The 26762-nt window shown below is 35.4% G+C and overlaps 1 protein-coding gene across 2 annotated transcripts; it reads right to left on the reverse strand.

The window, feature by feature from the left end:
* Positions 1 to 6023: 6023 nt before the first annotated feature.
* LOC117322488 (EGF-like domain-containing protein 2) lies at positions 6024 to 26762 on the reverse strand. Of its 2 annotated transcripts, none has more exons than XM_033877428.1 (11): positions 26670 to 26762; positions 20632 to 20776; positions 19635 to 19692; positions 19244 to 19360; positions 16346 to 16462; positions 15308 to 15510; positions 14809 to 14912; positions 13540 to 13685; positions 13202 to 13286; positions 8376 to 8523; positions 6024 to 7402 (listed from the first exon to the last, which is right to left on the reverse strand). In XM_033877428.1, exons 3-11 carry the CDS (start codon positions 19690 to 19692, stop codon positions 7340 to 7342), a joined length of 1041 nt encoding a protein of 346 aa, XP_033733319.1. In that variant the 5' UTR covers positions 20632 to 20776; positions 26670 to 26762; the 3' UTR covers positions 6024 to 7339. The 2 variants fall into 2 exon arrangements, with proteins under 2 accessions (XP_033733319.1, XP_033733320.1); XM_033877429.1 differs by lacking the exon at positions 26670 to 26762 and adding an exon at positions 21611 to 21733.

Below are 26762 nucleotides of genomic sequence, written 5' to 3' on the forward strand. Positions count from 1 at the left end.
TCCGAATAATGAGTATAAAAATGCTTTATACAGTTCCTACTGGATTCCAATTCTATCAAACAAGTATCCCTGTGTCCACTACCTACGGTGATAACACGTTCCGATAATGATTCGATATCCATTGGACTGGTTCTATTACCGCTATTTCTGAGACAATCCGCCTTCCGACCGATAAATGAACAATAGAAGGCTTCAAGAGGCGCACCTTGATGGACACCCTTGGAAAGTTAAATGGTATCATAGTCTCTATATCCTAGCTCTTGTATTTAAAATGCGAGTTAAGCCGGCCCTCACGGAATTACTGCATGACATTACTCTCCGTGTACTTTTTCACGAGTCTCCATGGAGATACATTCCGTCCTGGAATCAATTTTAGTAAGGATTATTGTCTCGTTGTTCTCCATGTCGGTTATATAAAGGAGAAAACGTCACACGACATTTATACCCGCTGAGAATATCTAATTTATGGACGTCATCCTCAACAGCACCACAACCTAGAGTGTGAACCCACACAGCAGTACTAGGTACATGTGTACCTTGTAATACTATTGCAGCGTTAAATCAGCGATGGGCTAAATTTGGAAGCGTTAATTAGTCACAGTTTCTAATTATGAAATTCAGAGAAGATCAATTGGTTATTGTTAATGGGCTAAAACAAACGATGATTACACATAATAGTGTACCCCGCCTTTCCTGCTTTGTCAGTTTAATGAGTTTCAGCCATTTCTAAAATTCACTACTTATCCACGAAAAGAATCAAACTTAATCACCAATTCTTAAAATACAGGTAAATATGCAGTTTTTAGTTAACAAACATCACTCATACTGAAACGTGAGAAGGCAGTAAGACTGATATATATATCGTATTAAAAAACTTGTTCAAATTTGAAAATAAATTAATCTAGTATGTTTTTTGGGAGAAACAATAAAAAGATTGACACAATCAGTATATTACTGGCAAAGGGGAGATAACCACTATAAGGTTTATGTAGAAATAGGCCGCTTTTTTTAAAAAAATAAACTTTTACACTGCAGTTCCATTTGTTCAATGTTTCCTGTGGCTAAAATAATAATAATATTGTAATAATAAGAATATATGGAATATCCATAACATTTCAAGCTATCATGGGTGGACTATATACCTTTCGGAAGCTATGACATAGCCATCGCTGGCTGAGTCATTTACTTAGCGAAACTTACGGAATTATAAATATTACAGGGACAACGTAATCTAATCTGATCCATCGACGCTTGTATGGCACCTGGCAATTATCTCTTAACTCGGACAATGCCATTGTTCTGGTAACTAAGTACTGTAACGGATGTGGATCACTTGTCATTTTGTCCAATAAATAGTTTACACATTATATTCAAGTTTCAAGTTTTTTTATTCACCAAATGTCATATAACATATAGGTATATATCAATACATAATACAAGAATCATAATAATAGAATAATACTACATGTCCGTCAGAAATGACACTTTTCACGGCTTTGGTAATCTTGTCTGGCACTTTGGGTTGATGACTTATATAGTACCGGAAATGCGATAATGCCCTCCGACACGTAGTATATATATATTCCGCGCGTTCTTTTTTCAGCATATGAATTATACAATACTCCGATCTCACAACTCTTGAATTACTTTTACTGTATTACTCAACTTTTTAGAAGTCTATCATTACTTGCCATTATTACATAGTCGTTACATTACATCCATCGTCACCAAAGTCGCCGCTCGCATGTAGAACGACACACACAATCACATTTAGCCTGACGAGAATGTCTCCCCCTCGCTTTGGTAGTAGTCCAGAGATGACAAGCGTGTGTCGTAAACTTGTTACAAACGTTGACAATAGATTGTAAACGTAGATTAGTTAACATTATTTCTTTGACGTAATTTAACTAGGGTAAAGGTTCAACAAGTCCGATAATATTTTTAATATATAATGAGGTATGGAAATAACATTGCTAGTTGTAAGAGTGAGATACTATATCAGTATTAGATAACATTTGTGTACATGAAAATGGAAATAAAAAATAAATTATAAAAAGTCTGGTTATTTAAAATTCTGCCATGTTTGCTATGCAACGCCAGTTATTATTGGTTTAAAACCATGTATTATTTTCCAATAACCCACACTCGTGCCAATAATACACGGTCGTGAGTCACGGCTGTTACAATTTTATATATCTAATATTCACCCGTTTTAAAATTGGTTACTATAGCTGAGTGGGCTAATGGGTTAGTCTTTCAATTATATTTTTATCACGACGCGAGTTCGAATCCTACGGAGGCCCCCCTTCCTCCTTTTTTTCTTTTTTTTCTTTTTTTTTTATCCCTTTTTTTTTAAATTTTCAAAATCAATGCCATATGATTGATGCTTTTGATCGTAGTACTGTATTGCCTGTATATTTCATCAACAAATAATGCAATACTCAAGAAATAAGTTACAAGGTTTTCTCGGGGTTTCTTTGCTGTTTTTCTATTAGAAAGAGGTCGATCTCAGAACTAAACAGTACATGGTAGAATAGAAATAATCAACTTTGACTCGTGTATTGTTGCAGGATATACAACTCGGACTCGGATATTTTGCAATTTTAATTAATAATTCAGGCCTGCGGCCTTCGTTATTAATTTAATTGCAAAATATCCTCGTCCTCGTTGTATATCCTGCAACAATACACGAATCATCGTTAATTATTTCTTAAGTCACTTTATGCAATAATGCCATGCAAATATATAGATCATCATATATCAGTAGATTTGTTGGAATCTATAATAGTTTCCAATAAATGGACTCTGTTAATAGTATAGGTGTAAATTTATATTGTATCTTAAAAAAATATTCTTTTGAAACATGTGTCCTATTCAGCATTGGACTTGAATGTGGACAAAACAGCTACTATTATCCCTAGCCTGCATATGGAGGTCTCTCACCCTATATTTAAACATAACAAACTGGTACTATTCATTTAATATACGGTCCCCAAACCACGAGGTTACACTATTTCCTCTTATAATGTGCGGTTTATAAATTTGTACGACACAAAAAAGGCTCGCACGACCTTGCTCCGGGCACGAACTTATTTACTGTACATTTTATAAGCTGATGGCTCCAACACAAAGATTGACACGTTAAAATGTTAGGTAAGCAATCCTTTGATATGCATTGTTTTGGTGTTACATTACGACTATCTGCTGTTGTCCTATATTATCATCGGTTATGTATATCTTATTTTACTCTTTGCATGTTAATATTATGTAAATTATTACTGAATCCAATGTAGCCACATTTCAATTTATATAATGTATGATATTAAGCAGGAGTTGTCTCCCCTCGTCAATCAAATCGATACTTTGTTATCGGAAACAAATCAACCATAGCGATCGTACGTTGTCTTATGCTTTATACATTACACATCAGTGCCCAGTTGTTCAAAAGTTGATTAGCTTAATCACTTGATTAGTGAACATTTCTTTTCTCATTTGTTGCAAAACCTGTGAGTATGTCATCTTTAAATTATTCCAGTTGGAAGAGAATTAAGAATTACAGAATTTCATAAAGTTTTGTCAAGTCAGCTCTATTAGAAATTATAATATCAGGATTTGAAAAAAAAAATGTTAAAATGTGATTAGCCTAATCACCTTTTGAACAACTTGGCCCAGAGCTTTACCTAATTCATGAAGTCGATGTTGGATGGACATACTTGTATGCAACACATGTTTGCCCATTATCTCACGCTTGCTATAGACTAAATATACTTACCCTGTTTTTTTTTTGTTATTAAGAAATTTGTTTTTTTATTGATTTTAACATAATTGACGCAAGTGATCTTGACCAAAACTTGATAAGCCATTGTTAGGACATGTTATTCACGAAATATCAAGACCCTCGGTCACTTCGTTATAGAGGATATTTTGTTTTTATTTTATTCTTTTTATTTTTAATTTTGTTTCACAAAATCACGCATAAAAACTTTTATCCTTACCATAAACCAGAAGTAGAAGTTTGATGACAGAAAATAAGTTTCTCAAGAATTGTCATGTATTTGATATTCTACAAAATATATCATCAGAATTGATTACATCATGCTGTTATTTAAATATGGAAGATTAGGTAAAAACGAAGCGTCATAGAAAAAATAGGACATCAACTTCATTGTGATGTCATACTGCACCGATTACAAAATTAATTAAAAAAAAATTAAAATTAAAAAAAAAAGAGTTTAGTTTGTGACAGTTGACCAAATTGTTGTTGAAAAAGAAGAATTTCAATAGGTCTTTTGGTGAAAAGCCGTAATATAGATTTACATGAAGACTCCTGATATTAGGGAAAGGGATAATAAGCCGAAATTCTCAGACAGAAATTAAACGTCTTCTAGTTGATCGACGACCCCCACCACACATACCTCGGTCAACTATGGGTTTGGTTTGGTTTGGTTTAGTTTTGTTTAGCGTCCAGGTTATTTAGGGACGACTTTCCCTGTGATCGAGATACATGCTGGAGGTTTATGCCTGTGTATTTTGGGAGACTGGTATGTTGAACTGATGCCGACTTTATAGTGTTGCCTCACTGACGCCTCCTGCCGAAGATACCCAACAGGTCACATTGTACTGACGACGGTCGTCCACTCCTGAAATGCTGAGCGCTAAGCCGGAATAGCAATTTCCATCTTTTTATGACTCTGGTATGTTTGGCTTGAGGACAGAACCCAAGGCCATCCACACGATTGGTAAACCAAATGCCAAAAGTGAGGCATTGTCGAAGGAGACATTAGGAAAGAGAACGTTGTGAAGAAATAAGATTGGAGAAGTCGAATCTCAAATGAGATGTAGAGTGATGACAATGGGACCGCCAGGTATATCAGACAGGTCTAACTTCATATCGAAGTAGGAAATAGGAAATTTCAAAATTAGACCATATCGTCGACCATAAAGTTGCCCAATGGTCTTCATTAACCGGATCCCTTACACTAATGTGTCGTTAATTTCTCAGTAACCACATTTAAACAAGCCCATGATAACCGAATTAACCTGGACATGTAAACATCGTAGGTTGTGATGTAGGGATTTTGCTTTTTCAGAATGGAAAATTAACAATAGAGAAATTGAAATCATCCTGCTTAGCATACATCTTTAGGCTATATCAGATATACCTGATCTGTAAGTTTTTTTTTATTATCAACGTCAACATAGCTAAAGGTCAATCTAATTAAAATCTAGATGGTCATTCTCACTACGTTACATGAACATCTAACAACATCCCATATGGGGTCACGTTCTGATGACCTTTCAGATATGTGTATGTCACTTTCAGGGCGAATTGATGTCATCGAAGCAAAACATTTCGTCACAGCATGTATATAGATATATGCTTTGTGGGACGAAATGACTTGCAACAAATTGACAGATTATGGCAGCTACGTATAAAATTCACTTCCAAGATTCTGGAAGTAGTCATTTGATTGGCTAATCAAAAAGGTCACCCTGACATGACCCCTTGTGGGATGTTGTTAGATGCTCATGTAAGGTAGTGAAAATGACCATCTAGATTTAGGGGCCGCGGTGGCCGAGTGGTTAAGGTGTACCGACACTTTATCACTAACCCTCCACCTCTGGGTTTGCGAGTTCGAAACCTACGTGGGGCAGTTGCCAGGTACTGACCGTAGGCCGGTGGTTTTGTCGAAAAAATATAGTTCTACAGGAGCAGATGTTGAAGCTAAATAAAAAAAATCTGAGTTTCGCAATCCACACTCTATTAATTCCAGTGCTTGAAAAACAGTTTCCAAATAGGACTACAGCAGTAACTAGGTGTTCTAGGTGTGGTAGTAATATATAATATACATAAACTGTTTGTTCTAACTAAGTCTGCTTTGTCCAATTCTCCCACAATCAACATTTCAGATAAAATGAGAATGCACCGTGATATCGGTATTGTTAATTCCAGCACTCTCTCTCAATCTAAGAAACATATTCGTTGGAAGACGGTTACGCATAAAATACAACATCAGTGAATATTTCATTTTGGAAAAAAGTCTTTATTCATAACAGAATATACTTTACAAAGTACCGTCCCTGTATAGACTCGAGTTCACATCGTTTTCTTTATATAGCCGTCTATTGACAACTCTTTTATGCAACAACGTATGAAAGTTAAGTTTGATTAAAATATTTGAAAAAAAAAATTGTTGTGAAGTTATATTTTTGTGCATATTCCATATATTATCTCTCATTTTGATTGGACGGGTTTTCCTTTGCATACGAATTGAATTATTTGAAATAATTCGAACATGTCATTGATATCAGATATAAAGGGAGGTAAGGTGTAGTTCAAATGATAAGGGAAGTAATATGTCTACGTATTTCACTGAAGTTTTTGTACGGTATGGACATGAACGTTGTCCCATTCCTCAGACAGGAAATATATTCGGTCTGGTGAAGGGTCGTAATATATACCGAATTAGTCACGTAAATGTACTTCGTTGACCGGTATGGATACATGTTTATTAACCAGGATTTTTTTTTTCGAAAAAGACTTCTTATAGTTACAAAAATATACTAATGAAACACAAAGAATTCCCATTGGTAATTTTCAAATCTACAAACCCTTTACTTTTTCATTTGGCTGTTTCAAATCTTTTTTCATGTGATAAGTTTTCGTTTTTGAAGCAAATAGAAACATTTTACAGATTACTGATGCATCTAACATATGAAAATATGTAAAATCTGAAAAAAAATATAAAATTATCCTTTTTATTTTAAATTTTTTTTTTCGAAAAAAATAATTCCTTTTTATGTTTATCGATATACGATCTTTATCTCTCCAATGCTTAAGATATTACGTATATATGTATCTAAGTATTTTGTATGTTGCAGTAAACGATTAAAACACACATTTAACATAGATCCGATCGTGAATTTATTAGGATCATTAATTGCATCTGTATAATTTTTATGGAAGTAAGCTGAACTCAATACAAACTAATATCATTTATTTTTTAAATAAAATTAAAGTAAAATAGACAAGTACATCGGAAAATATATGACGCATGTCCCATAACAACATCATATACATTTAACAATTAAATCAATTTTTTTATAGATATATCACTAATACTTTAATAAGTTTATAAGTAGATATCTTCGTTAATATTACTATATTTTAGACACATTAACTTATCATCAGGCCGATTATCTTTATATTATTCATCTTTAAGTTTTGAAGCATTACTATAGAGGTTCCTATTATTTGTTGGTAGTCTAGGAGATTTGATACTAGATAAACGCTGAGGTGTGGCGATGAACCGGATATGACGTCAGAGGATGATACTTCTCATACGACGTGGACATTGAAGCCAACCCATTCCCGGGGAATAGGTTCACCGCTACAGGAAAGCTGTGAAAAGAGGGGGAAATATTATTAACGAATCTGTGTATTAAAGACCTTCTTTATTTGTACATTAATATCTGATCTAAAACCAAATCTAAAAACGATATACCAAAGTGTGTGCAAACAAATAATTGACATTACAAATACATTTGCGTTCTTAAATGGAGACCCTAAGTGATATTAACTACACCACATAGAACACTTTTAAGCCCAGCAAGAAACGCCAAACGTCATAGTCACAGACATATCATAATAGTGACCATAAAATTGTGTACACGTTTTTCGCATATGCATCTATTCATTTCCCCTTGATCTGGTATGTTAGAGAACACGTCTTTCCCATCTTATGATAAATGTCACAGTACAGTACATGTATATCATATATGATGTTCATTCGTTTATATTTACATTTACACTGCAGCCCCACTATATAACTTTACCAAGCTCACTTGGAAGTTATGAGTCCATAACTTCCAAATCTTTATTATGACGTCATTAATATAGTGACGTCATAATTGTCACGTCGGCGATAACGAAAGATGGCTGTTGAAAAGGCTGTTCCGTCTTTGACGATAATAATTTGTTCATTCATCGTCGGAGCAAAATTCCTGGATATAGTCTTTAAAAATCATTGTAAAATGTAAATATAAGCATTGAAATGCTTTCAATTGGAAGTTATAGGCTGATGAATGCCAACTGGACAAAGGCAAATTCAACATGAAGCGCTAGCGCGCTTTACTAAATTTGCCTTTGTCCAGTTGGCATTCATCAGCCAATAACTTCCAGCTGAAAGCAGTGCAATGCGTACATGTATAATCAAAGCTTTACTCTAACCATCATAGATTTATCATTCTATTAAGAGGGGTGGACGTCATACACTCGTGTATTACATATTACCATATAAATTATATTGGAACACATTGAGTTATCACCTTATATGGTATACGATGATTTACACCTTTGTTTGTTAGGTACTTACCCTTGGACACTGTCCTTCACAGATCTTAACTTTGTAGTCGTAGAACAGGAAAGTGTCTTTATTCACGGGAGCAAAGGTCAAGACAATTCCTTTTTGGGACTGTGCAGGTGGTCCGAGAAGTCTTTCCTCTCCCGGAATCGTAAGACAGCTGTGATAAATCAAGAACCATGTTTAGCCATACATTTAAAATCATTTACAGAGGAAAACTAACTTTAACAGTTATGATGTCTAACATTGGAAACATCTAATCCAGGAGTTCGTTAGACAAAAACTTGCAATAGGTAAATATTCCTATAACCATGTTTAAGGATCATTGAGACAAAACTATTACTGGAACTGTACAATGTATGCTTGTCTTCACATTAATAAGCATAAAAAAAAGAACAAATCTGCTGACGACAAAATAATTTGATACCGAATTGCGTATTGCAACTTTTTATCAATGTGACGTGTTGCGTGCATAAGACTATACCGAGCAAACTAAGCTATTGTCGTTCCGTTTTGATGCATCGACTTTGACCATATTCATAGCAACGACTGTTAAACCTGATAGTGTTAGGATCAACAAGATCATCCCCATACTGATGATGTTACAATTTACAGGATCATCTCATACTGGTGGTGTTACGATTTACAGGATTTCCCCGATACTGATGGTGTTACGGTTTACAGGTTCAACTCCATACTGATGGTGTTACGATTTACTGGATCAACTCCATACTGATGGTGCTAGGATTGACAGGGTCATCTCATACTGACGGTGTTACGATTTACAGGATCATCCCCATACTGACGGTGTTACGATTTACAGGATCATCCCCATACTGATGGTGTTATGATTTACAGGATCAACCCATACTGATGGTGTTACGATTTACAGGATCAATCTATACTGATGGTGTTACGATATACAGGATCATCCCCATACTGATGGTGTTATGCTTTGAAGGATCAACCCATACTGACGGTGTTACGATTGACAGGATCACTCCATACTGATGGTGTTACGATTTACAGGATCAACACCATACTGGTGATGTTACGATTTACATGATCATTCCATACTGGTGGTGTTACGATTTACAGGATCACTCCGTACTGGTTGTGTTACGATATACAGGATCACTCCGTACTGGTGGTGTTACGATTTACAGGATCACTCCGTACTGGTGGTGTTACGATATACAGGATCACTCCGTACTGGTGGTGTTACGATTTACAGGATCACCCCCATACTGATGGTGTTACGATTTACAGGGTCATTTCATACTGGTGGTGTTACGATTTACAGGATTACCCCCATACTGATGGTGTTACGATTTACAGGATCATCTCATACTGGTGGTGTTACGATTGACAGGATCAACCCAAACTGATGGTGTTACGATTTACAGGATCATCCCCATACTGATGGTGTTACGATTTACAGGATCATCCCCATACAGGTGGTGTTACGAATTACAGGATAACTCCATACTGGCGGTGTTACGATCTACAGGATCAACTCCATACTGGTGGTGTTACGATTTACAGGATCATCTCATACTGATGGTGTTACGATCTACAGGATCAACTCCATACTGGTGGTGTTACGATCTACAGGATCATCCCCATACTGGTGATGTTACGATTTACAGGATCACTCCATACTGGTGGTGTTAGGATTGACAGGATCACTCCATACTGGTGGTGTTACGATTGACAGGATCATTCCATACTGGTGGTGTTACGATTGACAGGATCACTCCATACTGGTGGTGTTACGATTGACAGGATCACTCCGTACTGGTGGTGTTACGATTTACAGGATCACTTTATACTGATGGTGTTACGATTTACAGGATCAACTCCATACTGATGATGTTACGATTTACAGGATCAACTCCATACTGTTGGTGTTACGATTTACAGGATCATTCCATACTGATGGTGTTACGATTTACAGGATCACTCCGTACTGGTTGTGTTACGATATACAGGATCACTCCGTACTGGTGGTGTTACGATTTACAGGATCACTCCGTACTGGTTGTGTTACGATATACAGGATCACTCCGTACTGGTGGTGTTACGATTTACAGGATCACCCCCATACTGATGGTGTTACGATTTACAGGGTCATTTCATACTGGTGGTGTTACGATTTACAGGATTACCCCCATACTGATGGTGTTACGATTTACAGGATCATCTCATACTGGTGGTGTTACGATTTACAGGATCAACCCATACTGGTGATGTTACGATTTACAGGATCACTCCATACTGATGGTGTTACGATTGACAGGATCAACCCAAACTGATGGTGTTACGATTTACAGGATCATCCCCATACTGATGGTGTTACGATTTACAGGATCATCCCCATACAGGTGGTGTTACGAATTACAGGATAACTCCATACTGGCGGTGTTACGATCTACAGGATCAACTCCATACTGGTGGTGTTACGATTTACAGGATCATCTCATACTGATGGTGTTACGATCTACAGGATCAACTCCATACTGGTGGTGTTACGATCTACAGGATCATCCCCATACTGGTGATGTTACGATTTACAGGATCACTCCATACTGGTGGTGTTAGGATTGACAGGATCACTCCATACTGGTGGTGTTACGATTGACAGGATCATTCCATACTGGTGGTGTTACGATTGACAGGATCACTCCATACTGGTGGTGTTACGATTGACAGGATCACTCCGTACTGGTGGTGTTACGATTTACAGGATCACTTTATACTGATGGTGTTACGATTTACAGGATCAACTCCATACTGATGATGTTACGATTTACAGGATCAACTCCATACTGTTGGTGTTACGATTTACAGGATCATTCCATACTGATGGTGTTACGATTTACAGGATCACTCTATACTTATGGTGTTACGATTGACAGGATCACTCCATACTGGTGGTGTTAGGATTTACAGGATCACTCCGTACTGGTGGTGTTACGATTGACAGGATCACTCCGTACTGGTGGTGTTACGATTTACAGGATCAACTCCATACTGATGGTGTTACGATTGACAGGATCACTCCATACTGGTGGTGTTAGGATTTACAGGATCACTCCGTACTGGTGGTGTTACGATTTACAGGATCACTCTATACTGATGGTGTTACGATTGACAGGATCATCTCATACTGGTGGTGTTACGATTGATAGGATCACCCATACTGATGGTGTTACGATTTACAGGATCATCTCATACTGATGGTGTTACGATTTACTGGATCATCTCATACTGATGATGTTACGATTTACAGGATCATCTCATACTGATGATGTTACGATTTACAGGATCATCTCATACTGATGATGTTACGATTTACAGGATCAACCCATACTGATGATGTTACGATTGACAGGATCATCGCATACTGGTGGTGTTACGATTGACAGGATCACTCTATACTGATGGTGTTACAAATAAAAAGATCACCACTTACTGGTGTTATGATTTAAGAGTATATATTTACATCTCTCCCTTCTATAGCTTAGTAAACTGACTGCATTGAAATTAGCGTAAAGCAGTGAAAAAGGACTACGCGGATTAATAAGCGCGGGAATCGGAACAAAATCATAACGTCGTCTCTTTGTGAAGTTACCGGAACGTCAACTAGACGGCGCCATTTTCAAAGGATTGGTCAACGCAATATTAGCATTTTCTCCTGTTACCCGATGATCTCTGTACAAAAAGCTAATGTCAAGTGTTTTGTCAAAAAAATTAACTGAAGATAGCGGAAATAAATGAATATTTCAATTCTCCACGAGGTAAGCTAACAACAAATGGCTGAAGCGTACAGTTCCTATAAAACAATCGACCTCGTCTCTACTTAATCTGTGTCAATACACGCTGTGGTCGACAACCATAGTTAATGCGAAACGGCAATGGAGGAATGTGAATATATCAATAAATTGAAAACGTAAAATGTATTAAACAAACATGTTCTGTTGTTTCTTTTAATTTTGTAAACAATACTGGTGTCTTTATGTAGATTTACTGGAACTATATTATCTTAGCAACCAAGACTGCCGTAGTTACCAACGTCCCAACACATCACGACTTTTATTTTCTTGGAACGGTATTTCAACGATTGTTTTGATGTAAATATATATGCATTGAACTGGTTTTTATTGCGTTTACGGTGGTATGAACGCAGTTAGATACAGATTAAAGCGCAATATATTGAATTTGTCTGTATCTCATTGCGTTCATACCACCGTAAACGCAATAAAAACACGGATTTATCCCTATATGATCACGTGATATTCATAAAGTTACAATTTATACGATAACCCTTTACACTGGTGTCACGATTTATATGATCACCCCATACCCACGATCTTATTTGAAGGGCGGTCATAAGGTAACATTCATATTTTGACGCATGGATACCCAGAAAAAAACCCACCTCATGCCAAAACGAAACTGAGGGCAAAGATGAGCTACTTAGATATGTTGTCTTTTCAATATGGATTTTATTACCAACGAAATGACATATGTTTCTACCTTTTTCAATGTATATCTGCACAAAGGGATTATTGAAAAATGCTTAATATTACTTTACTTTCTTCATTATACCTAATATTGTCATACAGGCATATTCAATGTGTTATTTTTATTATGCATTTGAATATAGGACCTATAAAACTAATACGTTTGAACATATGGTTATTAGATAACATTGAAGCAATTGATTCTGTAAGTAATTTTAATCACCTACAAATTAATATAGTCAATGGTCTTAACGTGTCTTTACTCTTCGATGTTCTTTGAACTTTATTTCAATATTTTCAACATAGCCTTACCCGTCCTTAAGAATTTCTGCTACCCGGCGTGATGTTTTGGAATCAAAGACCACCAGGTCCCACACCACAAGATGGGCGTCAGGTCCTTAAATTGCAATGAGAAACATTATCAAAATCGCAAAAATACTTGATTTAATACATAATACATAGTGGTGTTACAATCAAAATAAGGATAAAACAAAGATTGACACTTTCTCATGTTTTCATTTTTTCATGTTTTCATTTACAATAGTCGATACTCTTGAATTGTACCAATATTTAAAGGCTTTTTATACTATAAACATACATTTATTTTGTTTAACATGTTAATTCAGTGAAATAGGCAAGTTGAGTCTTACCTCTGAGTGTCGGAGACGGCGTGAACTCCAAGGAAAACTCCTGGTACATTGGGATTTCTCCGTTTGTTTTGTGATCATAGTGACTGTCCAACAGTTTTACTTCGTAAGGTTTGGCATCTAACTTTTCCCTAGTTGCACCGACAGTACTGTAAATAAAAAAAATATCCCATATAGAAAATACTGTATGAAAGGTGATATCTATTGAGGTAATGATGTTTATAAAATGGCGCTGTGTGTTTTGTATCGTAACAGGTTTACCTAGTCCTTGAATCATCAACACATCATACCGTAACAGTATTACCTAGTCCTGGAATCATCAACACATCATACCGTAACAGTATTACCCAGTCCTGGAATCATCAGGTCATCATACCGTAACAGTATTACCTAGTCCTGGAATCATCAACACATCATACCGTAACAGTATTACCCAGTCCTGGAATCATCAGGTCATCATACTGTAACAGTATTACCTAGTCCTGGAATCATCAACACATCATACCGTAACAGTATTACCTGGTCCTGGAATCATCAGGTCATCATACCGTAACAGTATTACCTAGTCCTGGAATCATCGCATACTACCTTCTGCCTTTATCTGTCATCTAATGTACGCAAAATAATTACACCGATAGTTTAAAAATTGCATTCAAATTATTAATGGCAATGATATTCAAACTTTAGAGTTGTATTCAATATATCAAAGTTGTGATATTCTTTATTAAACATTGACGTTTTGTAATCTTAAGCCAATATAAAAAAAACAATACAAAAAAAAACAAAAAAACAACAACAACAACAACAAACAGAAAAAAAACCGAATAAATTCTGAAAAAGGATATAATCGTTGAAGCCATTTATTTAAACTTGTTCACTATTTAAATGCTAATATCTAATATATCTGACATTTTCTAACAGGATGCATTTAAAAAAAAAACAACCGCATATTTCATTTTAAAGTTCGGTGAACGTTTTAAGTTACTTACGCGGCAAACAAATTATATACGACAGCTTAACGAAGTATTTCACAGTGCATTGAATTTAAACGTTGACCCGGAAAACGTATGAAATGAGGAGTAAGTTTAAGACAGAGTTATTTTAATTAAATTGTGTAAGCAATAATTCTACCCTTATCATAGCCATTCCGGAATTTTTAGTTGTCTCCCTTCGCCCGTTTTTAATTCATGTTTTTAATAATATGTATTCATGAAATATTTATAAGTGTATATTTGTTTATTTTACATCAAATTTCATATTAGCCAGATTTACCTGCTTTTGTATGTACATTCAAATTCTGTAATCCAATCTAGAGGAGCAACTAATCCGAAGCCTGTCTGGATTTCTATGTGGAACATTTGTACAGTTGTAGTCGGCTAAAAAAGAAAGGGAAAACAATGCGTATGTTTACATACTGTCATTCTTGACCTACATCAGACGTGGACTATTTACTATAGTTAAGCTATTCCGTCAACAACCAATCACTGCTGTTATCCCAAATGGTGACGCATGCTCAAAGGAAGTCTAGTTGCTATGATCGGACCAATTGGGTGAACCAGTCGACTAGACATGCGTATTGTAATTTTTTGTTTCTCTACACATGCGCATTGCATGTAACCAAAGAGTGTTCACTTCTACAATAGTTGCCGCTCGAAGTCGGCCCTATCTTAAAATGACACGTTAGCTGTGCAAAAGGACTCTGACAAACGAACTTAATTTGTTTTCAAAACAATTTCTTTTTTTAGATCCATAATATAACATTAATGCTTACATCTATAACCATAGTGTGTAATGCGCCTGCGCAGGGATGTCCTGGTGTTGGTATCCGGTCAATTGTTAGTTCGTATCTGTAGACATTTGGTCCGGCATTTACACGGGCAAATTGGCACATTGGGTGGCCATGGAGTGACACGGACTTGGCAGATGACAGATGGGTTACAATGGTGATGTTTTTGGGGCCACAGTTAACAGTATCTGAAGAGAAAAATAACAGAATGTTGTTGGCAACTGAAATAGGCACGAAGTGATCTTTTATCATTATTTCATTTTTAAGATTTTGGTTTGTTTTTGTTTAACATCCTATTAACAGCCAAAATAATTTAAGGAAGTGCCAGGTTTTGGAGGTGGAGGAAAGCCGGAGTACCCGGAGAAAAACCACCGGCCTACAGTCAGTACCTGGCAACTGCCCCACGTAGGTTTCGAACTCGCAACCCAGAGGTGGAGGGCTAGTGATAAAGTGTCGGGACACCTTATCCATTTTTTTTCTTTTTTTTTTTTAGGAAATAATGCAAGACTATATAATATAGATATAATTTGCGTGATCATAGCAACACTGTACCATATGTTGTTGTTGCTGTAGAAACACTATCAATGCTACATGTTGTTTTATGTACCTAAATAACCACAGGGAAAGTATGTTTAGCATATCAACAACGAGTGACAGTTTCTGACTTGGCTTAAGGACCATAAACGAGATGCTTCGAAGTTGTTGAAAAAACATTTTTTGTAACGAAATAAGTGGTATTTTCAAGGAATTCTAAGTTAAAATGGAATCAAAATAATGGATGTTTCCTAGTAGGCAATTAACAAATTAATATCTAATTAACAGCCATCACAGTAACAACTTAACTGATGCTTGGCACTTGTAAAGTGAAAATAGATTGATTAATATTTTCAAGTACACTATTGGTCACAAAAAATATTTTCAAGCAACTATTGCAATATAGATAAAAATCAATCATACACGAAAAATAAGTCTTTTGGCATAACTAATGAACTACACGATAACAAGACAACACGTGTAACATACCGTTCTTGATGCTGCAGTTTTCGCCATAGTATCCGTAATCACAATAACACCAGTTAGACCCCATAGTTGTTACACACTCTCCGTGATTGCTGCAGTTGTTGGCACATTCCGGTACCCCTTTGGAAAGTAAATATATTTAATAAGGACATACATATCTATTTATACCTAAATTGTTTAAATCAATGGTTGACTGCATCAAAATAAATGTTAAAACAAGTTCACTGAATGTATACTCGTATGTCAATCTACGTTATATTTTGTAGATAAAAATTAACAACCCTACATGACTTACAAAGTCCATCTCGAGATAAATTAAGCTGTTTTTCTGCATTCCTTTTTTAGTATCTGTGTGTACAAACCTTTCGTGACACTGACATTATGTGTTTATCAACTTGAACAATATATCGCGGGTTTTTATCTTTCATTATTCCAAGTAAAGCGATTTCTGATTGCGGTTTTTCAAGGAACGTCTATGGCAATGAAACTGGTGTGTCAAAATGATTTTAATGTCGGTTTCAAACATGCATCTATTTATTTTCTGTTTTACGCTGAATTTGATTTATAGTTGATACAAAGTGGATTTAACCTAGATTTATACGGCTTGCACCATGAGTGAGGCTGAAGATGACTGCTATTCAGGAACTGATTATCAATTTACAATGTTAACTGTGTAAATATGTATTGTTTATACAAGCCCTCGTTTGAACGATCTTAACGAGATTAAGGAAGTGTGAGTTATTCCCATTTGCTTGGATTGAAATCTAAAGTAAGATTTCGAAGATTTGGTACGGTGTATAAGGGACTAACCAACCAATTATTTTTCCATAGACTTTAGTGTTAACGTTTTGGAGTATTTTATTAAAATTCTTGAATTCAATATGACAATTATGGTTTATAACAAAAGTTTAAGGCCTCATATAACACCTAACCAAAAAAAAAGTTGGGTCCTTCAGCTCAAATTTTCTCCAGGGTAGCCATTTTGAAAACGGGTGAATTTCGCAGTAAAAAATCTCAAAATTCTTAAATGTTTACAGGTTAATTATTATTACCTGAAGTTTGGGAAAAAAAATCAATCGGACTTACAAAATTTATATCAACATTTCTTATTGATAGCTACCTATCAGGCTACATATCTATTTTCTTACTTCATAACATACTGGCCAATCAGTGGCTACCAGACATTTTATCCTTGGCCCAAATCTCAGGGGACACAGGGGATGTTTCAAAAATATATTTTTCAATTGGTTGGTTGTTCCCTATAACTGTTTAACGTTCTATCAACTGCTCAGGTCAGTAAGGAACGGGCTCTCGTGCGTAAGACATGCATGCCTGTGGTGGGTGTGCGTGTGCTTTTGGGAGGCTGCGGTATGTTCGTGTTGAGTTTCTTGTGATAGTTCGGAGCTTTTGCTGATTGAAAGTCTTACCTCACTGAACCATACTGTGAACATTAATTGATTCGTCGAATTTTTTGTTCCGTGTTAATTTGGTATTCGAGAAGATTCATTATCAATTCAATTTTAAGGGAAAAAAATATTTGTTATTGATGATGATTTATATGTTAAATAGATTGGCTGCGATTGATGTACGACATGCCGTTCATGTGACGTTTGGTAAGGGCTATGGAGATGATTTGTGTAGTAAGTTAAATGTTCAGTTATGATGGTATGTTAATTTATCAAACTGTTTGAATTATGTGTTTCCTTTTATTTATTAGTGCGATAGGATACGTAGGGGATTTACTGTATTTAGTTTGAAAGTGAGACATTGGGTGTTTACAAAGGAACCACCAGGCATGTAAAAAAAAAATTTAAACATGGCTTCATATCGCACAAGAACATATAAAGACGACTATGTTGTCAACCACCAACTTTTGCCATGGTCTATATCAACCTGCATCTGCCGTAACCCTGTGTTGTTTATTTCTCTGTCGGTAGTCGGTATCTGTCCAGAAAATCCTGATGATGGAGACCAGTCTAACGTTATACAATGGTAGCAGTCCTGTATTGACTACAGCCAATTACCGGTATACAAGCAAGTGGGGCTATGTGTACTAAATAGCAGAGCTTTAATTAAAATATATGACAAAATCATATAAAATGCCACCTCCTAGAGACCTTGTCCTGTTTTGCTGAACCTTGTTATGGTGACTACCTGTATTGAGTTATATCAACTCCTTTATCGTTACATTTTACTGAATTGTCATGTCACAGGATCATTGACATAATATCACTTCCAGCTGCGAGCAAAATTATTAATTGCTGAAGAAGGTCACGACCTGTTGACAGAATATTTAACCTATAACCCTCCTTTCACCTGGCCGAATATTCATCTAAATGCCAGAAGTGAGACAGTGTCAAGAAGACACTCGGAAAAAAATAATCTCTCGAAAATATAAATAATAAGACGGAGAAAAACTTCTTGTTACATACCTTTGAATGGTAATAACAAAATGTACGCCCCATTCCCCCGTTCTTTATAACTTTATAACCTCTAGTCATTAGTTTTATGTTTACTCCCCTTAAAACTATTCAACAGTTAATAATATACCTGTTTAGATCTTGTGGTATGATCTGCTGCACTATATTAAACATATTTCCTCCTTATTCCGTTGTTTCGAAACATAAATCGATGTATGAAAGCAGCATGAATACAAAGTAAGATTGATTAAGGAGAAATTAAAAGAAAGAAAAAACAACTTAAGAAATAAACGAAATTTTATGGAGGCACATGAAGGAGTACAAAAGAATTAAGACCAGGCGTTTCGAAAAGATAAGCGTCTCTGATTTAAAGAGAAACTTTTCAACTGAAGTAACTCTTTTCATATTTTGTTGATTCCTATTATCGAGTTACGTATGGTATAGGTAGATACGCCGACTAGGATTTGCTATATATACTTACATTGGGGTATTCGACAGTCAAAACCTCGAAATCCAACAGGACAATCACACTTCTGCTGGTCTGTACACTTGCCATAATTTTGGCAGTAAAAGCCCGGTCTCTGGCAGTAACTGTTAACTGAAGCACAAAAAAACAAATATGTTTAATATTACCAATCTTCTGTATTTCTTTTAGAGACTATTCCTTATAAGTCTAATGGATGGATTTATCAATTTGATATACAACGATTTTAAAAGTTCTTCAAATCTTAATTCACTAAATGTCATTTTGAATTAATTCTTTTTTACCATCTGTTGGTGCCATTATGTGATTCGTGTGGGTATGTTTTTTTTATAATCAACAGTTACATTGTTTTGAAGGTGATCGCAGATTTATAAAACAGGATTCTTACCAAGCACGACGAAAGTGAGACCGAAGAACAACGAAGTAAAGACAATGAAGGATGGCATCTGTCAATAAAAACAATGGATAGTTGTTATCGACATGCTATTTATTTACATATATACACCACTGATAAATTCTAATCTGACATGTGTTAATGATGTATCTAGTGCTAATTATAATGTGAAAAGTAATTGTACGTTAAATAACGTTAATGATAAAAAATGTCAAAGATAAGGTTACAAATAATGTCGATATAAATGTATAAAATTCATAAGTTATCGCGGTAATTCAGTTTCATATAGTGTTATGTGACTGTAAACAACAATATCATATATATGTATCTTACATTACTGAGATACAAAGGACCAATGATAAAATATATATTGATAACATACACTCGTGCATTATAAACAAGTTGGTAGATTTTTTTTGTTAGAATTAAGTGTAATTGAAAGAGACAACCAAAGAGTATCCGTTTAAAACGTAATATGATTTCAACTCAAATAATAAAAATGAATATCCTGATTTATGATATAAAAGACAATAACATGTCAAGGAAAAAATCCTAATTAATAATAATCCTATTATTTACAAAACAGTGCAATAAATTAAATATTGTAGCTTAAACTGTCTACTGATATGGAATGAAGAAAACAAATATGAAATAGCACGTTCTACGCTAAAGTTAGAGAAAGTGCAAACCCTAGTATGTGCGGAACATATATATTTAATTTACTTACTTTTTAACAAACTAATTTTGCATTTCTGTAAAAATACAATTATACTATTTTTTTGTCGCCGATGGTGTAAACCAATGACGTAAATGAGCGATGAATATTAAGCGTTCTCCCGTCACGACCCGTCGTCTATCTTGTCTACATATCCCTACTTCCTTTTACATAATCAGCTGAATAATAATGACCAAAACATCCGATTTAATTACATTGGTGACGGTTTGTTTAATGTTCAGTTAAAAGTTTCAATTATTTTATCAAAAATCTTACCTTTATGATAAATTGATGATTAGAAAATGCGACAGATTATCCCGAAAATCCTTCATGTATTGGACGAAATCACACCCTGTGCCTTTAGATATCTGTTGGAAGTTGCGATCACTCGGCTAACACAATGATGTGTTACACTGAATACCTAATATGGAATAGTAAATCTCGTATAGCCTCAGGGCATTCCATCAGTGTATATATCGTGACAGTCTAGCGAGGTCGTCAAATATCACTCACCAACTGGTACATATGAAATCTATTTCGTCACTTTATACAAACATATTAAAATAGTACATTATTTGACAATTAGTTACGCTACAAAGCTCACAGTTCGTCTGATCAGACAAGAAAAGGTGTGAGCGAAGGTCAGTATAATATGCACGACAACCTTCTCTCCTTGACATCAAATGCCACCAGATAACATGCCTGATTAACAGTATCTGGACTGGTCTATGACAAATCTATTGATAACTTACTGAAATCACATTTTCATACATCGCTATCATAACTACTAATTTATTTACGTTTTTTCCCCGATATGAATAGTTTTGAAAGCAAAGACAGTAATTATGAGTTTTATATCTGAATATCAACCTATCATGACACATTTAAAGTTATCAGCGTCCGGACATCGTAAGTTCCGCTCATGACAATTAGTATTCATATACATCAGTTTGTATTTACTTCAATGTCTGACCCCACAATAAAACATAAAGCAGGCATAGAATATATCACGAAAAGGTTTCTAGGGTAACAGTGTCACCCGTCCTGAAAAGTCTGTTCGGTATTAGGTTTAATTTACTATTTCACAAAATTGACCGATCCTGTTCCTTTGATGGTACCTCTATGTAGGCAAAAACTTATATCATGTTGGTACATTGGGATTGTTCTATTCAAAATGACAAAATCTACAATTGTCTAAATAAACACACTGTTTTATAAAAGTCATATAATATAAGGATGAACACATTGGCCTTACCTTCAGTTAAGTCTGCGTCAATGAAATTGATTAATAATATCCATCTTATTGAATATCAAACAATATTCGAAATACTTCTGTCACGAAAATGAGTTATGGTAATCACTCCACAAATGATGTAATGCATACTCATGAGACTCACGTTTAACCGACCAAGTAATATACACCATGGTGAATGTCATCTGTCCACACTGCGCTGAATGTGTATTGTTTTCCTTTTATCGGCAGTTTGCCTAACTTCAGAATTGGATTGTAAATTCAAAAAACATATTCCTTCGAATTTTTCATTCTTTATTCTAACCCAGCACAAATCAGGTTCTCTGCGTTTAATGGTTTCTTCTCACAGGAAGACCTCTCTTGCGCTCCTCTCCTTACAAAACAATAGTTATTATTAAAAGATGAAAGGATTTGTTTCGAAAGTTTTGTAAGATAAATAAACTTCTGATTTCGTTGAAATAAATAAATAAAAAGAAAAAAGAAAAAAAAGAAAATGCGCATGTCGATCAAATATACATTGCAGACTCTCGGACATCACCTTGATAGTACTGTAGCTTACTTAAAATGTAACCAGATGGGATATCTTACAACTAACCTGTAAGGTAAGCGCAGTGCTTTTAAACTCCCAATCGTTAATATTCCCTTGCTAGACAGTCACATTTGTGCTTTCCCTACCAAAAGTGTTTATATGTCTACATTTGATTCAATATGGAAGGATTTTGTTTTACATTTTCATGATTTTCGTGAGATTTAAATGCTGTTTGACTATATATTACCTCTGTAAAAGGCTCTGAAATGGAACCATTCGACACACGTGTCAGTACTACTAGGTACAGATAGTGGCGTGTTATGTTATTATATATAACATTTTACTCACTGAGAATGAATAATAATATCGGATTTGATACTCGAAGATAAGTATATTTCGCAATAAAGCATCAGCATAAAATCGCCTACATGCAAATAAGGACAAAACACGTTGAGTCTTGAAAGTATTGCAGTTGCCAAATTTCAACTTTGAAGATGACTTCCTTTTGAGTTTTTTGTATGCTAAATTGAGACGGTCGTCATACGAGAATACATCATTAAGTTCAATTCGTTGCGATTGTAGAAGTACACAAGTTATGATACAATGTAATTAGCGGCTAGGTCTGTTTGGAATTCCTATACATGGCACATACATGTATGTAAATCCATAATGAACCAAAATGAAAATGATATCAGATGTCGATTAATTGTATTGACTATTTTGTTAAATTTCCATGCAAATAAGATATTGTTTTCTTTTTTTCTCCGTTGGAAGCACGATGGGTCTAAATATGGGAGAAAAGCGAGGCGAACTTTGTGACAAATCACGTGACCGTTCAGGTAGTCACAGGTATTTTCACGTCCCGACAGATAGTCGAATCCTAATAATCCAGAAGTACGAGTGTGATGCCAACTCCACCTTGTTATAGTATGTTTATTTACTCTCGATATTTATTTTTGTTAGTGTTGATCGATCGTCAAAGTTCCCTACCTTCTTGTTTTAATTCTACATGTTTGATATTCATTAATCTGTCTCTCAGGGTGTTGGGAAGTGTTAGAAGTCAACTTGTCTTGTTTCTAAGCTTGCTGAGAAAGTCTATCAAATCACTTTACAAAGAAATATGTGATGATAAAATCACTGTTAACTGAATATGGAATTCGTGTTAACTACACAGATAAGAAAGAACAAATGCAAGGATTGAATTAAGCATTTCACAACATTAACCCGCCATCGTTGTTTATAGTTTTAAGTTACAAGATAGATTACAGTTTTGTTGTTTTGGATATTGCTGCTTTGTCAGTGTCGAAATATAATTTGCTAAAAAAAATAAATAAACTTTGAATTGAGAGAGTGGATTATATGCTATGAAACATTGGGTTGTGAATAGCATATGCAATCTTTTGTATTTTTTTTTTAATTTTATACACTTACAAGCACATTTCTTAACTTGGAATTCATAATTGGATGCTATGTTCAATACAATGAAGTTTAAAGTTTTCATCCCACAATTACACAGGACCAGTATCGTTGTATCAGTACATTAATTTGTCGACGGCTGTGTCTGAATCGTGACTGAATAAATTCAAATAGTGCGTCCTTAGGACAAGTTTCCCACGAAGCAATACATTTCGCAATCCTTGTCTATTTTTAGCAATTTGAGCTTGACTATTAATGACTCTCTTAGAAATGTCGAAAACATTAAAGCCAAACATTACTGCAAGACATTCTAACACGATAAGCATTCATATATGCATTTTCCTTTGAGACTCACACCTCTGTGCATGTATTGAATATTTATCATCATTTTGTAAAGAATTACAAACCAAAAACACATTGCATGCCGAAAATGTACACACATATTTAGCGGTTATCTTATTTAATCGTCTTCGCACTTGAAGCAGCCCGTTTGATTATAATGGCGCTTATTGCAATTTCTGTATTCCGTTTTCTATAGCGAGGACAGCCTGTGCGTCATTTCACCAATATGTTTAATTTGTGGCTTTGCGCTAAAATTTGATTTAGCTACAGTAAGTACGTTAACAGTATTTAAATTCTGTTCAAACACCTTTTGAAGACTTCTTAAATTAAATTAATGACGTTTTTATCATACAGATTGTGACGAACCCACAGTTGTTACACTACGAATGTTAATGGGTTTTGTTGTGCGTTTGGTGAAAGATGAACATGTCAGTGACTGTGTTTACATTGTTTTTTATGATTAATTAATGATATGGGATTAATTGTATACTAAACTGGATACAGACCGACATTTTATCCACATTGAGTCACTCTTCTTTTTTGCTCAATAGCTGAACATTAAGACAACTGAACACCGAAATAGAGAAGAAATCTGATAAACGTATACCCTAAAGCGATTGGACGTCCTGCCAAATAGGAAAAACTATTGTTTCAGGAGGACGAGCGTCTCCTGCTTTATCAATGACACAAGTCTAATAGAACAAAACCATCTTGATTAAACGAAATCTAGAAGCAAGAAGTTAATGTAAATTAATCAGCAACATATCTGACATCACATTGAACAAGAAAATATATTACCCAGTTCTTCATGATGCCGATTATGGAACCTCCTATGGACTGTATCCCTCTACCCTGTGTTTTTTTTCAGTTTGCAGTCAACATATATTTCGTTTACTCTTATAATATGAACTCGCCCCTGCATACCGAATCAACTGTGTCATGTCAACACCGTTGGTATAGTATGCAGGAGTGCTACTCTCTAGAAACGGAAAATCAAATGGAAATGAAAATGTGAAATTGAGACCATCATCTTTATGGTACAGATTAGTTGTTAGCTATCCTAGCGGATTGAGTTAATCTACTGGTGTTTAAGAGCTGTTAATGTCATTGATTTCAAATTATTAGAGAGTAACTGATCTACTAGCCCGAGTTTCCTCTGGCCCTGACACCGGTGTCAGGGCCAGAGGAAACTCGGGCAACTGATCTACATGATCATTTTAACTATTGTTGAAGACTTTAGTTTGGTTTGTTTTTGTTTAACGTCCTATTAACAGCCAGGGTCATTTAAGGACGTGCCAGGTTTTGGAGGTGGAGGAAAGCCGGAGTACCCGGAGAAAAACCACCGGCCTACGGTCAGTACCTGGCAACTGCCTCATGTAGGTTTCGAACTCGCAACCCAGTGGTGGAGGGCTAGTGTTAAAGTGTCGGTACACCTTAACCACTCGGCCACCATCAAAAACGCAATATGGCTATTGGTAAAATTGAATGACTTTGCAGGGTCTTTGACCTTTTCTGTAAGCTCCTTCTCTTGATAAAAAAGGCAAAAATGTTATATCTAAAATATGTTAATGTTAGCTGCACCGGAGCATCACTCGAAACTTGTACCTTCCCAATATCGCGTTTTCAGGTACAGATGCTAACTGTTTTAACTGCATGGGTTCGAGTGATGCAGGCTGTTAAAGACCATGGAATGTTGACATCATGATCGCTTTTGGAAATATGAATGTTCGTATTCGATATGAAACCAGACGTGTTTGATGCTTGTTGATGTGGCTAATAGTTTCGCGGTCAACACTGAACTCACAATTGAGATTGCGACTTAACTCGAAATCAACCTAGATTTGTAGCTGGTGTGGTCAATGAAACATTAGATGCTTAGTCCTTCTATATTATCAGGAGTGTCCATACTGTTATGTATATTTGTCGTTATTTTGCTGTCATAAATCAATATTCGGCTTGAATTATGAATTATGAATTCTTTAATGCATTTATAAAACAAACAACTTTGAGCAATATGAATCACTAAATACTGAATCTCGAGAATAACTCAAAGTTTGGTAAACATATATTCGCTGAGTGGTGGTACTATCTTCTCGTTCATTAATGACATATCCATGCGTCATTTTATAGAGAAACGGGCCAAACGGGCCGAAAATGTGTTCGCAAAGCAAACGGATAGATAGAAAAGCTTATGAAATCAACGTATACCTTAAAAATATTGCATTGAACGGAAACAGGATCTGACAACAAAAAACGCATTCGTAGTCACATTTACGGGTGATTAAAAACATATTTACACCAAGATAACAAATAAAGCAGCTTTGATTAAAGGAGGGATTATCAATATAAAATTTCATCTACGAATGTCTTAAAACATATCTACAGCGTACATTAGTGTTTACTCCCTGCTGCTTTGAAGGTTTATCTGTACCATCCATGCTTACCGAGTAAAATATGTCCAAATAGAGGTAGTCGCAGTTATGTTTTTTTTGTGAAAGTAAGAGCGCATCATATGTTAGATTTACTTCTCAAAATCTTATAAAATTAACGAACTGCGGAAAATTGTTATTGGTAGGTAATATTCAAGACTGATATGAAATACAACAGTTGCTATAACATCAATTCATCGTTAGAGGGTCGCGACCATATAGTGACCTTCAGCAAGCTCCCACGCCCAAAAAAAGTGCAAATACCACAAACAAGATCGTCGAATATGTTTGAAAGTCTCTATTAGTGATTTTCAAAAGCAAAGAAATCGCTGACGTAAGGACTTACTTGCAGATTATTCGCGAAAACCGCCCTTAGTGTGCTTGCCCTGCTTCTTTCGAAAGTAAAAAGGCCAGGGAAGCACGCAACAGGTGAGATAGC

This window comes from Pecten maximus, chromosome 2 (genome assembly GCF_902652985.1).
Source record: "Pecten maximus chromosome 2, xPecMax1.1, whole genome shotgun sequence".
NCBI classification, from domain to species: Eukaryota; Metazoa; Mollusca; class Bivalvia; order Pectinida; family Pectinidae; genus Pecten; species Pecten maximus.